The sequence below is a fragment of the Typopeltis vanoorti genome, chromosome 6 (genome assembly GCF_054136105.1).
Source record: "Typopeltis vanoorti isolate ZY-2024b chromosome 6, IOZ_Tvanoo_1.0, whole genome shotgun sequence".
In the NCBI taxonomy this organism is placed as follows: Eukaryota; Metazoa; Arthropoda; class Arachnida; order Uropygi; family Thelyphonidae; genus Typopeltis; species Typopeltis vanoorti.
Genome location: NC_143554.1, coordinates 76,529,713 through 76,546,454, shown reverse-complemented (window position 1 = coordinate 76,546,454; position 16,742 = coordinate 76,529,713). Strand labels below are relative to the sequence as shown.

The following is a 16,742-nucleotide window of genomic DNA, read 5'->3' as shown; positions in this document are numbered from 1 at the left end:
TGGCAAAAGGTTTTTCCAAACAGCACTCATGCAGATAGAAGATACTTGCTCCCATGAGTCACGAATGTTTTCAATTGCATGTTTAATGTTAAAATTTTTCCAAGATTCTTGGAACGTAATCGCATTTTCTCCCATTGTTGTTTCTACTGCCTTTGAGAATGTCTTTATAAGAAAATAGGCTTTGAAAGTTGCAATAACGCCCATATATATGGGTTGTAGAAATGATGTCGTATTTGGTGGAAAAAATATAACTTTTACATTCTCACACAGATCATTAAGAGAATTTGGATGACCAGTTGCGTTATCTAAAAGCAAAGTTTTGTTGTATTTTTTTAAATACAGCAGAACAATTGGAGCTTGTAATACACCCACTCTTGATGCTAAATTTGAGGAATGACGTCATCATGCTCACGACTTTATTTTACTCGGAGGCGTGCATGTTTTTGCATGATAAATTTAAAGGCATGCTAATTAAAACTCTTGCCGCGTATATAAAAGGATTGTTGCAATTAATTTCGATGCATTAATCAAATCCCACGTTAAGCAAGGGATACCTATGTGTGTGCATTTGCAAAGCTATGCTGCACAAGATCAAAATCCCAGATGACTGAAATAGAGCTCTTATCATATGCAATTTATATGAAAAAAGAATATAAAACTGACAGTGAGAATTTTAAAAAAAATTTCTTTATCAAATATTTCTAGAAAGATATACGCCAGTGAGAAAAAAAAAATTACCGTGCATTGTTGCAGGAAAAATTGATGAAGGACAAGATAATTTTAAGGCAAATATTGCAAAGAACAGATTTTTACCTTACAACAAATATTAAAGAAACCAAGGGAATATGATAAGGATTAACAAATTTTTTTCAAGGTTAACAAACTAAACCTAGTTCAGTTTTGCTAATCCTGAAAAGAGTATGTAAATATATAAGTCTAAATCTGTGTGGTGTAAATGGAACCTTACAGAGCAATACATAGTTTAAGTTACAAATATGGAGTTATAGTGAAAGAAGTATAGGAATATAGTGAGATGTTAAATTGGGGAATTGTAAGGATCACCACTGTTAATTTTAAATCTATATGGATCACACTGAGGAAAATGCTGTTAAGAAATCATGGAATATGATAAAGGACTGCAGTTTACTAATCTTAAGTATATAACATTAAATCTGTATGATGTAAATGGAACCTTACAGAGCAATTACATTCAAATAGAAGATATCATAATATAAAAAAAAAAAAAAAAAAGAAGATATTAAGCTTAGTTCTTCTTTACTAAGGTTAACAAGCTTAAATGCAAGTATCCACAAGTCCTTGGCTGAATTCAATGAATGCTTAAACAAATCTGGTATAAAAATTGGCAATAGAGATACAAATTATGAAAGCAGACAACAGTAACTGCATTATCAGTAATGAACTTATAAAACATATTACACATTTTAACAATATAAGTTTTTAGAGAAAATAGTAAATTAAATATAGAAAGAGATAACAGAATAAACAACTCTAATTACAATGGGAAATCAATGAACAGATTAATATGAAATATTAGAGAAATTACTCAAATACTCAACTATTGCTATACAGGATAGGATTCAAATCAAATTTAACATATGAATCAGATAACTGGACTAGAAATACGCCAGATGATCAATGGCTAGAAATCACAGATATGAAAATTTGAAGGAATATAGAGGAGTGAATAGACAACAATGTCAGATTCAAATGAAACATGAACTTATGAAAAAAAAAAAAAAAACAGATTAGCAGCATCGATATTCACGAATGCATAAGCAGAGCTGATCTACAATGGTATGGTCCTAAACAGAATGGAAAATGAAAGATGAACAAAAATATGTGCTGAAGGCAAAAATGACAGTAAAACTGGACATGATATATTTAACTGGGTAAGTCATAATAGCTGATACATGCCATGAAGATATACACCAGAAAATAAATGTGATGATGGCATAATGGTTAGTTTTTTTATCTTTTCAAATTACAGTAAAAAGACAGGTGTTCTGAAGACCAAAAAAAAGTGTTCTGCATTAGGAAGTGAAGCGAGAGCTAAAAAAAAAAAGCAACCCACAGGGCATTAGTATGGGTCCCAAGGGCAGATTTAAATGAGAGATTAAACATTTTTGGTAGGTGAGAATGGACACATCACATAAAATGAAAAATGAAGGATTTGTATGTGCTGTGGTCATCTTGAACTACCATGACATCCTGAATACACTTCCTGAGAGAATATTTCAAAAAATGATCATAATATTCTAAGAAACTTATCAAGGGTGATTAAATGGATATGGATTTTCAATTAGTGTGAAACAACTACTCTGTTGAGGAGGATTGAAGCAGCTTGAAAAAGTATTATGTCTGCCTCCAGAGAGCAATTTAGACTCCTTTAGTATATTTCTTCATCCGTAATTTAAGAAAATTATCATTAATTTTTAACATTAAACTTATCATTAATTTTAAACATCATTTTTAATGATAATTTTAAATTTTAAAATTATCATTAAAAATTAACCTGCCAAAAGTATCAGTTTCCCATCTTTGAGATGGGAAACTGATACTTTTGGCAGGTGAGGACCAATTGCATTCTTTACAAACAACTACGATTCCTACTTGTTTGGTAGTAGTGTTAACAACAGAACATGGACAAAAAAAAATAACCAATGAAGATGTCTTAAAATCCATTGGCAAAGCCAATGGATTTTAAGATCTCATATAAACAATCAAGAAACATCTTACTTGGCCACATGGTGAGAAATGGCAAATATCAGCTTCTACAAACCATTTTGGTCGGAAGAATTGATGGCAAAGGAGCGAAAGGAAGAAAAAGAACATCTTGGTTTGACAACATCAAGATGTGGACAGGAAAGAGCAGCATACAACTGCTCAGATCAATGCAAGAATGCAGTTTGTTCACCAAGATGGTCGCTGACCTTTGATAGAATATGGCACTATAAGAAGAAGTGTTAACAAAATATATGGGAAATGTAAAGCATGACAGAAAAAACATCAAATTCAAATCACACAAAACTTTACAGTCATCTAAAAAACTAATGGCTAAAGTCATGGTAACAAACATTCAGTTCAAAGCTGTGTTTACAGTTATAGGAAAATGTGATAAATAATAGCCAAAGATAACTTATCAGCATAAATGGCCAAACCAATGATGTTTTCATTATATGCATGTTATAACTTAAAGCAATAAAAACCATACTGAATTGTAATGTATATTCAAATGTGTTTACAAAGATTATACACCAAACAAGCTTACCTCAACTATATAGCTGTCAACAATATCTGGACGGGGAACAAACCAGTGTCGAAATTCCTCTTCTGAGAAAACAGGAGCAAGATCAAACTTTTTAAGAAACTAAAGAATAAAAGTGATTAGCATTCCATTCTTGGTAATATTCTATGTCCCATCCCCCAATAGCAGTTACACATTAGTCTTCCTGTCCTTATCCTTTCAACACTACTATTAATCATAAAAATACTGTTCGTGTAAATTATTCTATATAATTATGTTATAAGAATCTTCAGTATACTGCTAAAGAAATTAATATTTCCAAATATATAGATGTGGCATGAGTTTTATTTTATTTTTTTTTTGTCACCATCATTATTAAATTAATTTTTTTTAAATCTTAGATAACAGTAGGTTGTAACTCATGAGTCAAGCAATTATAGAACTACATACTCAAAATCAGAGTCATTTTAAAACATTTCATGTCACTCTACCAGAATAGAAATGAATTAATGCTATGCTAAGTGGCACTGTTTAGTGCTTTAAAGCAAGATAATACATGCTTTAGGTGATTAAAGCAGTTAGCATCATTATGTTTCATGAGTAATGTTGCGAGTGAAAAAATATAAATGCAAAGTAATGATACATCAAATGAATAGCACTCAAGAACAAAGTTACAGTAAAATGGTATAACTTAACATAAGAAAGCAACAACAATAACCACAACTGTACACAAATTTCTCCTAAGCTACATGATAAAACACACAAGTGCTGTATCTTCTATATGTTTGCTACTTTCTCACTCATCAAAAACTGCAAAATTAAGTACATCATTTTCTAACTGAAAGTGAACTTAAATCAACTAACATTGAATTTCCTAATATTTCTTACTACAGAATTCATTTCCTATTTCTTAAAAAAAAAAAAAAAATAGTTTACATGATGAAACCAAAGAGTTTTGATGTTCTGTGTCTGATAAGCATTTAAAAGATACCAATTTTCAGAGAAGTATAATAAAACTCTGTAGCCAGAGATTCTCAAAATTACTGTTTGACAAATTATATGAATAACAAATGTTTTCAAAACATGTCAAAAATATATAATTATATGCATGTATCCATAATTTAGTTTCAAAATAGTTTAATTATATACAGCTATGAATTCATAGCATTTATGAGAACTGATCAAAAAATTTCTAGTCCTCAATAAGGGGGAGAGGGGTTAAGGTATTCAATGTACTGTAGTAATGATGTTTGCTAATCTTTTTCTTTTCCTCCCACAGAATGGTCTTTCTCTAGCTGATGTTTATCACATTCCTTCTGAATGCAATCTTAACACACTTTGGATAGGCAGGCAGTTGTTGACCAACTGTCATGTGTCCTTTCTTTTCTTTTTTTTTTTTTTTGGTAAGAGATATTTTATTGTTGATGATATGGACCTGTAAAATCCTTATTTACAAGCGCACATACCATTTGTTCTCCTCCTTCATTCTTAGACCAAGAGCTTTTATCAAAACTTTAATGGAATCTTTTTATGTAGCTCCCACCCATGAAAGGTTTTTCTATAAACATGTAGTATGTTCGTACTGTGGATAGGCTAAGGATTTTTCTTATTTTTCATTAATTTTTTTATATATACTTTTTTTTATATTTCACATAATACCAAAACCCAACTCTAAAGATTAAACACGGAACTTTCTGAAGCCATTTCAGTGTGAGTGATCTCACACTGGGCAAGGAAATTCATCTGCCACCTAAAGACAATCACAAACACCCATGCGGGTTTGAATCCCAGAATGGGATTCAAACCTGTAGCCTGTTAGTTGGAGAGTGCATATGTTAACTACTTGGCCAGCCAAGTGGCAAATTGCTAGAATCCATTCAGTGGTTAACACGTCTACATTCCTGCATTCAAGGATACTGCAACAGAATGCAAAATTCTGATCCCATACATTTCAATCAATTAGAATCTTGAAGTTTCCCCTGAAACCCACATATTTTCCTATCCACAACATTTGAAATCTCTTAACTACAAAAGGAACTTTTGCCTTTGCTTCTAGCTGCCATCTACCAGTTTCTTGTGAATGTAATCTAACATACTTTGAACAGGTAGGCCATTATTCTGTGAGAAAAAGAATTAGAGACCATCAGGACTACATTGAATACTTTTAAAACTCAAGTCTGGTCTTCCACAACTGAGACCAAACACAGTATCCTTTGTAATGAGGCTTGCCTTCTCCATAAAAGGAGTTTAAATATGAATTTCTTTTCAAAGAAAGTTTTGAAGCCCTTTTACACCAGCCTGATTTAAATCTGAATTATTACTTTTCTCTTTCCAAGAAGTTTGGAAGATTCTCAAAAATTATTAAAAATTATTATATATTTGATATGATCCTTCTAGTATGCTGCACTTGCTATTATTAGTTAACTGATTGTAGTATTTGCTTTCTGTTCTGACACTTTGAATTGCTCATTTGTTCCACACTGATGATGTACTATTAGTTTCAGTACAAATGTGTTAATTTTATTAAAATTATTTACTGAGTTTAATATGATTTCTCTCTCAATTACTATGTCACAGGTTCCATTAAAATTAAGTTAAAACCATACTACTTTCATTAGAAAAATAAGGCAAACATTGAAAATGCAACTACTAAAACGCATCAGCAGAACTGAGGATAGGCACCATAAATGTAAGTATTAATGGAAAAGAAATGGATACTGGAAGAATAATTTTAAAAAATGCCTTTGTCAGTTCAGGAAAATGCTCTATTGAAACAATTCACTTTCAAAAGCAAATCTTGAAAAACTGCTTCTCCTATTTCTCAAATGATCAATTTGATGCTCAAACTCAACATCAGAAGATATCAAGATACATACCATCCACACAAGAAGTATCAAATGGAAAAGAAATGAAACTAGCAGAAGAATTAGAAGTCCACATTAACATACTTGGTGTCACTGAAACAAAGAAGACAAAAATAAGCAAGATTCTTCTAAATAACAAATACAAGATGTTACATTTGGGCAATGATGACCAGAGAGAGAGCAAACAGTGGTTATAGTATTCAACACAATGACAATTTTTTTTTTTTTTTTTAATGGCAATAACAGTGATGATGGAAAACATCAAAATGGGAAACTGGATCTAAAGAAGGTTCTAAGAAGTGGAAGAGTTTAAGTCATTAAAGAAGGTAGCTGACAAAGAAAAAGTTGCACATGCTAGAGATCTAAATAGCAAAATAGGAAATGAATATCATACAGAAATGTTTTGGGAAATGGAATAATGAAATGTAATAATAGTAATTATCCTGGATTTCTGTTCAGAACACAGACTAGTCTTCACTACATCATGTTCTATGTGAAGTTGGCATGAATTTATACAGAAAGAAGACACAAGAAATGCCTCATTGACTATGCTATTTTGATATTGATAGCTTCATGCTTGTTCAGGACACAAGAGTATACAGGTAACTTAAGTGATTACCATTTAGTTTTGAGCAGAAGAGAAGAAACATATGTACAAAAGTTTGTTACAAGTCAAGCAGCTTTCAAAGGTAAAATCAAGTACACAAATATTCAAAGAAAACATGAACGAATTGGAAAACAAGATTCAAACATTGAGCACTGTGTGGCAGACTCTGAAGAAACATTTTAACAGATTTAGCAGGAGAGGCACTTAGTAAAGTTCTTTGCAAGGATAGAAAAATCCACACTTCACAGTGGACTCAAGAAGAGGCAATCCGGGAAAAGAAGAAAGGGCATCGAAAGTTCCTAGTGGATCAGGTTATCATAAGACTGAAATATTGCTCATGCAACACTGATCAAGGAAAAGGAGTAACTATAGTATTCAACTCTGAACACAAAGAATCAGTTTCATGAATAGAAGTAATTTCAAAAGGATTGATCTGAGGAAATTTCAAAATGGAGAAAATGAAGTCACTAGAGAATGAACCTAAAAGAGGAAAAGCTGGTAAATTTTGAAAACCTAAACATCAGAGAAAGAACTGAATACTAGGCATATAAAAATATTCTGGAAAATAATAGTAAGTAACTGTTGAATTTCTGTTCAGGACATGGAACAGTCATTACTAATACCGTGTTTCAATATAAACATGCACAAATTCACACAGAGAGAGAAATAAGAAAATTCTTATTGGCCTTGTTATCAATGATAGTGATATCTTTATACTGATTTAGAATATATGAGCATACAGAAATTTTCAAATGATTATCATTTAGTTTTGAGCAGGGGGGGAAAAAAATAAATAAATAAACACGAACATCATGTTGGAAAGAAAAAGTACAAGTTTTATAAAAAGAAACATCAGCAGTTTTCAGAGTTACACAGAAATATACTAATATTATTCAAGAAAAAATGAGTTTGAAATAAATAATCAATATTTAATTATCAATAATTTCTATTTTTTAATGTACAGTACAGTTTTTTATCTTCCATTATCTTCCATATATCTGTTTCCTTTATTTCCAAAGGAACAATCGGTATGCTGGTTTTCTTTTTACAGCATTTTCTGTTATCTTCATTCCAATTTTTAAATCTTTTCTTTTTCATAATTTATTTTCTTTCCAAGTTCATCAGACTCTGCTTTATAAATTGTCTTTATTAAAGGTTTTCATTCTTCTTCTTCTTGTCTTCACTGATTTCGGCTTCTTTTAGGTATACTGTTAATTGCAAGTGATACAGTATATTAATACTTTCTTCTTGCAATACTTTATATGCATGGCCTATTTCTCATTTTTTCTGATTTATTTATTTTTTCCTCCATTTTGTTATTTTCTATTTTGTTTATGGACTACTAAATAATGATCTAGAAAAATTTTATTTGCTGTATATATTTCTCTCTCTCATACATGTTTATGATAAATAATTTTTATCATGAACATGTATAATTTTATGATAAATAAATAAGCTAGTTTATGATAAATAATGATGCAAATCATTATGAATGATTATGTTGATACTAATATCCTCAAGAAAATGAAACAATTAGAACAATAATAAAATAAGGAAAACAAAAATAATGGATGGATTCTTAACATTTCTGATTTTTGTATTTTCAGTGATATAAGAGCCTCCATAGCTCAGCCGATATAGATGAAGCCCTTTGGTTGGAAAGACCTGGATTCGATTCCATTCAGTGACGTGGCCTTTATCTGGTCTCTTTCAACAAAAGGCGAGTTAGCTGGTCTTATACACAGGTAGGGGGTTTTTTCATTCAGAAACTCGGGTTTTTCATCCCTCAGAACAGGCAAAGCAGGCAAGTGAACACACACACACACGGATTACAGTCATGAATATCACCCTTAGGGGATGCAGCAGAGGAGTGATAAACTGGCTGCATTAATTCATCATGAGCCCTTCATTGGAGGGAACTCAACCCGTCCTAAGGGATGGATTGGAAGGATAGGATAGGTATTTTGAGTGATAAATAAAAAAAAGCCTGACTGTTAGAATGATCGTCACTGTTTTTCTTGTTTCACTTGAAGATCATGCATTATCCCATAATTAAATCATAGACTTTATGTATATGCAAAGAGCATATGTGTATGTATATATATATATATATATATATATATATATCCTCAGGAAGTACAAGAACCAATTAATTCCAGAATTACATAATATTTTAAATATTAAATATGTTTAATTAGCTGAAATAATGCAGTATTACTTTTACGAAAAACTGCTATGAAAGTACACCACTGATATAGCAAAAAATTTACAGGAGAATCTCCAACCCACCAAAAAAATAAATAAATTAGCATAACATAAATATTGTAGAATTTGTAAAAAAAAAAAAAAAGACTCCATCTGATACAGACATAACATACTATATTCTCAAGGAAGTCTCCATGAAGCAAGTGAACAATTCATGCTATATATATATATATATATATATATATATATATATATCTCCCCTGACACGAACACCTCATGGACATTTAATAGTCTGTTTAATAGATGTCATTCTTTATAACGTTGGAGAACTAAGCTTTGAACAGAATTTTGTAAAACACATTAATAAAAGAGATCATTCTCTTTCAACACCATAAAACTGGTGTCCAATAATGTCTGCACAGTTATCAGTGGTGTTTTCTTCTGCATGTGCAATGAATTGAAAGTGAACAGCTAGCAGGCACGCACGCACGCACACACACACACACCAGAAGTATGTGAAATATCAGTAAAACCTTTTCAGCAATCATATTCATAATTTTCATTTTTCCTCTAAAAAGAACTATTAATTTTGTTTTCTGTATTTTCTTTGTAATTCACAATCATTCTTGAAGCATCTTCAATGTTGTCATTTTAGCCCCCTCCCCCCCCTTTTTTTTTAACTAAGTCCAATTTCTAAATATACAACACCACTAATATCATTAAAATCACATATTATGCACTTTTTTTTTTTAAATCAGTCCCATCCATGAAATGCTGTAAACTTATATTAGTACCATGAGTGAGTTAAAAGTTAGGTAATCCACACACATACACACAAGATGCTCTTTCAAGTGACTTGAAAAAACAAGCACAGAGTAATTTTTGAAGTCACTTCAGATCTCCAATAAGAAGAGTAGTGGTCTCACACCAGGCTATGAACACAATCATCTACCACTTGAAGACATTTGCAAACTGCCATGTCATGGCAGCATTCAGATCAACAACATAAAGGTTGAATGGCAATGAAGTTATCCATTCATGAGCAACCAGGCTATCAAAATATAAAGGAAAGGATTTAAATAACACTTACTAGAATGATCTTTCTTCTCCCCCCCCCCCATAGTATTTCTTACTGGATAACTTAAACAGCTAGATCAGTTGGTACCACATTCAAACCATGTATATCTAACTAGCAATAATTATCTGTTCACGTAAAGGCAAATTCTATCCTTAATCAAATCCAGAAATATATTAAGTGCTCTGTACTTGTGACCTGGCATTCATGGACATACAGGAGGATCTGTTAACATCTGCCTTTTAGAACATAAGAAATACACCAACATTATGGCGAGTCAGAACTAGCAGGCCATGCTTTAAATACCAGTTAACACAGGATTAGATGGGGGGGGGGGAATATATCAGAATGCTAGGTAGAAGTCATTACAAGTCAGACTGTTTTTGGAATCAGAAACATTCCCTTGACAACAACAAGCATGGCTGTGTCAACTTGCCGAAAATTTGAGAGAGAGTCATTTTAAGTTTGACCTAAAACCTCACTTATCCAATTTACTATTTGTATACTGTAACAAATACTTTGAAGATGCTGGGTATAAACCAGTGAAATATTTTGTTTGTGTTGTGAATGTGTTGTAATATCAAACAAACAACTGTCAACATTTGAGCTTTTCTATGTGTCTAATCTCAATCTCATTAGATACTTAATAGTATTCTAGAATTCACCAACATACTACAACTATGAATAGGAATTTAAAAGATATGGTTTTTCATAATTAAGTTTAGAAAGAACAGTCAGTGGAGGCCAAATCACCAGAACAGAGAAGATTAAGAACCAATCCTAATTCTATATAAGATGACTGCCACTTGTCACTAAAACACATGGGTGAGAACATAAATATAATTTTAGAAACAATCATTTAATAGATTTCAGTTTTGGAAATAATGATGTATAATATTAGGATGATCACAAAGATTCTGTGGTTAATAACTTTGTAGTGTATCCTTAATTTTATTGCGTATCGTAATAAATAATTATATCTGCTATACATGCCAAATTAAAGAACTTGTTCTTTCTACAGAATGATATATAAATCACTTATATTTGATACTTAACTGTTTTTGTAGAATGAGTGACCAAAACATCTAATTCAAGAATTTTTACTTCAGAGGTTTGAATATTTATATATTTGAGTGCTGCATCCAGAGTAGTCTGAAATGTCTACAAGTGAAAGGGAAAAGTGAAACAGAGTAGTGCATTTAACTAATTTAAATAGTTCAAGGCATTACTACTCTCCAAAATGCATTGCAATCACTTTTGTTCTCAAGATTGGTCACAAACATTTAGTCAGTACTTCTAACCCAATACATCAATATAAACTATGTGATGCCATCTTCACCAGCTTGGTCAGGTCAACAGAAGCTGTCAAAATGTTCTAAATGAATTGACATTGTGCCAACATCTACAGAATTGTTCCAATTCTTAAGATAAGGACTAGAGTAATTTGCTAGATGTTTTGCCAATCATCAACAATTCATTATCTGCCATGAAAAGTGGAATCAAAAGATTTACCCAAGTGAATGCAGTATTACCAGTCCTGATATGAGGACTGTCTAAGCCCACACTGAGATAGTTCCCAGAAAGGCCAACCTCTATTCCCAAAAAACTAAAGCTGGGTACCACTTGCCCTGTACAAGTGAAACATGGGTACTTCTCCAACTAGATTAGATGACAACAGACTGCACACCCATGCATGCAGTTTGATTGCTGGGTAGTGCTGGTTGTAATTATGGCTAAAGCAACTAACTTTATGAAGCCAGTATGTTATATGAAAGACAATTAATCTGTCTCGACGGAACTCAGTTTTTCGGGTGCAAAAATTCACGATATTAGTCACTCCATTCAGATGCAAAAAGGTAAGTCGAAGGAAATTAGTGTCTTGGTTGGTACAAATGATTTGAGAGGTGAGAAGTATTCTATGAGGAGGGATGTAAAGGAGTTGTTAGAAGAGGCAAAACTGAAGAGCTAGAAGGCGAAAATTGTAAGTCTCCTACCATGCTATGATAGAGAAGAACTGAGGAAGAGAGCATTGATAGCCAATAAGTCTATACGAAGATTGTGAACAATGCTGATGAACTGCATCTAAATGGTATTGGTGTTAGGTGTATAGAGAGAGCTTTGTTCACTGAGCATGCTGAAGCACAAATTCAGAAAAAAAGCAATTAGGGTGGGAGCAAGTGAGTTTGAATGAAGGCACCCTTGAATAATGAATAGGGTAGTCAATTTAGGAAGTAAAAGTGTGTGTGGGGGGGGAGGATAAAGGGATGCTGCAATTTCTATATACTAATGCCAGAAGTATCAGGAACAAGAGGAAGGAGTTTTTGGCATGGTTAGTGCAACTCACTAAAAGTTATAGGCATTAGTGAGAATTGGCTAATAGCAGATGAGGTGGCTACAGGGAAGATAGGATGGGGGGGGGGGGGGAGTATTGTTGATGATAGCAGAAGAATTGCAGCCGAAAAGAATAGGAGGCAGACAGGAGGAATGGCTGTTCATCTGAAGCAATCTGATGTCAGATTAAGGCCAGTAAGACAAAACATATAGCTGTTGTTGCTATAGGCCAGGAAATTCCACAGATGATCTGAAAGACATGCATTGTCAAATTAGTACAAAGATTATAGGTCGAGTGATTATTATGGGAGACTTCAACTATGTAGATATAGACTAGAAGAAGGAAAGATCACATGGCAGGAAAGAAACAGAATCTATAACTGCTGAGAGATAATTACTTAAGGTAGTATGTAATGGAGGGAACTAAGGGCGGGGGGAGTATTGGACCTAGCCATAGGATCAGAAGAGCTATCCATAACCAAGGTGACAACACTGCCTCCAACTGGTGAAAGTGATCTTTCGGTCTTCTTGAGAGATTTTAAAACATGAGGAATATTCTATCAAGAAGGGATATTTGTAGAACTACAAGGCAGGTGATTATGACATGCTTAGGAAGAAGCTTAAATCTGTACCATAGCATAAAACACTGCAGGGTAAGGATGTTAGTAGTGCATGGGAGATAGTTAAGGGTCATCTGGAGAAAGCAATATTAAATTGTGTACCTAAGATAAGGAGGGTTAATCAGGTAGGAGATAGATGGATGCAGTAATATCATTAAGGACAAGTTACAGAAGTAAATGCTGTGGAGGATACAAATGCAAAAGGTGACCAACAAACTTATGAACAGTACAAGGCTCAAGCAAGAAAGGTGACCAAAATGACATGGAAGACAAAATCAGATTATGAGAAGAATCTAGCCAAGAAAACCAAAGGAAATCCCACAGTTCTTTTGCTGTGTGGCAAGTAAGAAGAAGAATGAGTGATGATTGTCACGAGGTGACAATCAGATAAAATATTCGAGTTACTGAGTGACCACTTTGCAAGGGTATATCATCTTAGTGAGGTTACTGCTTTAACATATGTGACAGACATTAATGTGAGAACAGAGGTGGATGAATTGAAGGTTCTTAGGATATTGCAGAATCTCAATGTAAATGCAGCTGTCGGATTAGATGGAATATCAGTAAAGGTAACTAGGCTCTAATTTAAGTCTCAGCTCTGGTAGAGTTCCAAGGGACTGGAAAAAGGGTAAAATAATTCCCTTGCATAAGGGAGGTTCTAAACCTGCAGTAGCAAATTATAAACCAATCAGCATCTCAAGCAAAAAAATTGGTCAAAAAGAGAGTTCAAGAATGGATGGATAAAAATATGATTCTGTATGAGTGGTAATAACATGGCTTTATGAAGGATCAGTCATGTAATTTACTACCTTTTTAGAATAACAGCTGAGTTGGATAAAGGAAATGATTACACGATGATTCTAATGGATTTTGCAAAGGCATTTCACAGAATACCACATGAAACTTTGTTATGAAAATTAGAACAAATAGGAATGGATATGACACTGATTAAGTGGATAAGACAGTGGCTACTGGACAGATATCAAAAAATGGTATATGAAGGGACAAAATCATGACAAAAATAAAAAGTACTTGAAAAATTGGTCAAAAAGAGAATTCAAGAATGGATGGATAAAAATATGATTCTGTATGAGTGGTAACATGTCTTTGTGAAGGATCAGTCATGTAATTTACTGCTGTTTAATTTATACATAAATGATACAGGAAATAACCTGAAAGGAAATATTAAGTTATTTGCTGATGATGCAAAATTAGGCAGAGTAATAGTTAACCAAGATGATGTGGAGAGCTTGCAAGATGATTTAAATAGGCTGTTAGTATGGACAAAAGTTAATGGGCGTCAATTTAATGTCAAGAAACATAAAGTTATGCATTTTGGGATAAACCCTGATTAATGAGACCCGCATTAATGGCCCTATACTCCAGGAAATAGATGAAGCTAGAGATTGAGGGGGTGGTAGTAGACAGAGAGTTAAAGTTTAGAAGACACATTGCTAAGGGTGCCCCTAAGATTACTTGGCTATTGAAGAACACATTAACAAGCAAAGATAAGGAAGTTGTTTTATTCTTTATAAGGCCTCGATATGCCCACATCTGGACTACTGAGCTCAAGTCTGATCCCCTAGGTATCTTGGTGATGAGGAAGCAACGCAAAGGATTCAGAAGCTGGTGACCAAGATGATGAGTGGCTTGTAGAATGTTCCTTATGAGAATAGATTGAAAGTGTATGAATTGCAGAAGTTGGTTGATAGGAGAAAAAGAAGGGATATGACAGAAACATTTAAGTTGCTTAAAACATTTCCCCTGCATCTATCCTATAGGATAGATGGAGGGGAAATGTTTCAGCACTTGGCTAGAGGGATCAGAACAAGGGGTCATCACTGGAAGTGGAATAAAGGCATGGTCAGTAGGGGAGTGAGGACTAGAATTAACAGAACCCATTAACATCCTTGAACCCATTAACAGACAAAGCAGTCAATTGTGACTGCTTTGTCTGTTAATGGGTTCAAGGAGAAGTATGATAGATTGGGTCTCCTGCGATGATTCTTCAGACTCCATGGAGATACCCATACAATAATAATATGTTAATGTAAAGGACGAAAAGTGAATGTTTCTGGGAAGAAACATACTCACTACCTTTGTATGAGGAATGGTTAACTCACCTTTACCTAAAGAAACTTTACAAGGGTTCCATATATACTAGATGCAATTTGCACACAAATCTTTCCAATGGAAGGGAAAATGCAAGTTCTCATGACTGTGCTATAGAGGATCTCAGTTAGGAAGAAAGAAAAAAAAAAAAAATCAAGGAGCTAGTGATGAAGTCTCTCTCTTACCCATGTCTGGCTGAGTGACTAACATCTCTCTTCCAACCTACAAGATGCAGGTTCAAATCCCACTGTGGAATAAATGTCTGTGGATGTCTTTAGGTGGTAAGTGAATTTTAATACCTGATGTGAGACCACCACCACCCTGATTAATGAGACCCAAAACTGCTTGAAAAAGTTTCACACTTGGTTAGAGCATCTGCTCTAACCAAGTGTGAAACTTTTTCAAGTGTCCAGATTATCTAACCCTTAATCTAATCTCAGTACTCGTGTTATAGATTTACAACTTTTATTGGTAAAGAGTGACACAAAATGACAGCATAGTTCCTTTGCAGACAATGATACATCAATGCTGAGGTAGTTGAGACCAGCTGTCAAGAATTTTTTCTTTCCAGAAGCAGGCCTGGATCAAAGTGCTTGCTAGTGGAGAGAGATGGATTTAGGACCAACAGAACATGATGGCTTATATATATTTTAATAATGATTTTCAAGTGTAATCTTGTAAAATGTTAATATACAAATGTCAATATTCTGAAAACTTCTGGCTCGCCCTAATACAACCCTATTATTTTTATTTGATGATTTTAATCATAATTTCTTATCCATTCCAAAATTGAAGACAAACTTTTTTTTTTTATCTATAGCTTGCCCAAAACCTTCTTGAGTCAGGTAAATGTTTGGATATTTCCATATCATATCTTTTAATTTAATTTCAAGGTTAAAAATGGGACATTAGCTTCATCCATGAATGAATAACTGAAGTGAAATTTCATAGGGATCTGCCTTAAAAAATAAAAAAAATTTAAAAAATCCCACTCTGTTCCATTCAGATGTACTTTTAATTACACGACAACATTCATCTAACAGTCTACTTATCATTTCATCACTGTGAAAACCCAGGTCTAACAAAGAGGAGTGAAAGAGTACAGAAAATCAAAACAGATGAATAATTCAATTAATAACAATAACAGGTACATCAGTTATGTAATTAACTGCATAGTATACCTAAAACAAGATTTATTACCAATTCCTATCCTACATAATTAAAAAAACATTCCACTTCCTTTCATGACTTCATTAACACAGTCAACTCTCGCAACAGCAAACTCATAGGAATCATGGGAGTTATTTGTTATAATGGGTAGTTTTGCTATAGAAAACTTCTTTTAACATTGCAATGGATTTTGGTTGAGACTTTTGAGCAGTGTTATTATGAGTGAGTTTTCTACACCGCAGGTGTCTGATTATAGAGCGATGATGGTATTTACATTTGAAACATATTCATTGTAAAAAAAAAAAACACTTGTTTTAGAACTTTTTTTAGAGAGAGAGAGAGAGAGAAAAATTATAATACCCTTGTTTTTGATTGCTTTCATTATTTCTTACATCAGTTTTTATCTTTCTTATTATGGCGAAAGCCATGTATACTGATAACACTATAATCCATTTTTGCAATACATCTAGAAACTTAGTGGCATAACATTACT

At 33.2% G+C, this 16,742-nt stretch overlaps 1 protein-coding gene across 1 annotated transcript in view; it reads right to left on the bottom strand.

The window, feature by feature from the left end:
• Nmt (N-myristoyl transferase) overlaps window positions 1-16,742 on the bottom strand; it is a 182,924-nt gene that overhangs the window by 31,044 nt on the left and 135,138 nt on the right. Inside the window, exon 10 of the mRNA XM_090393987.1 lies at window positions 3,290-3,388. Within this exon, the coding sequence (XP_090250113.1) occupies window positions 3,290-3,388 (99 nt within the window). The remainder of the gene's footprint in view (window positions 1-3,289; window positions 3,389-16,742) is intronic.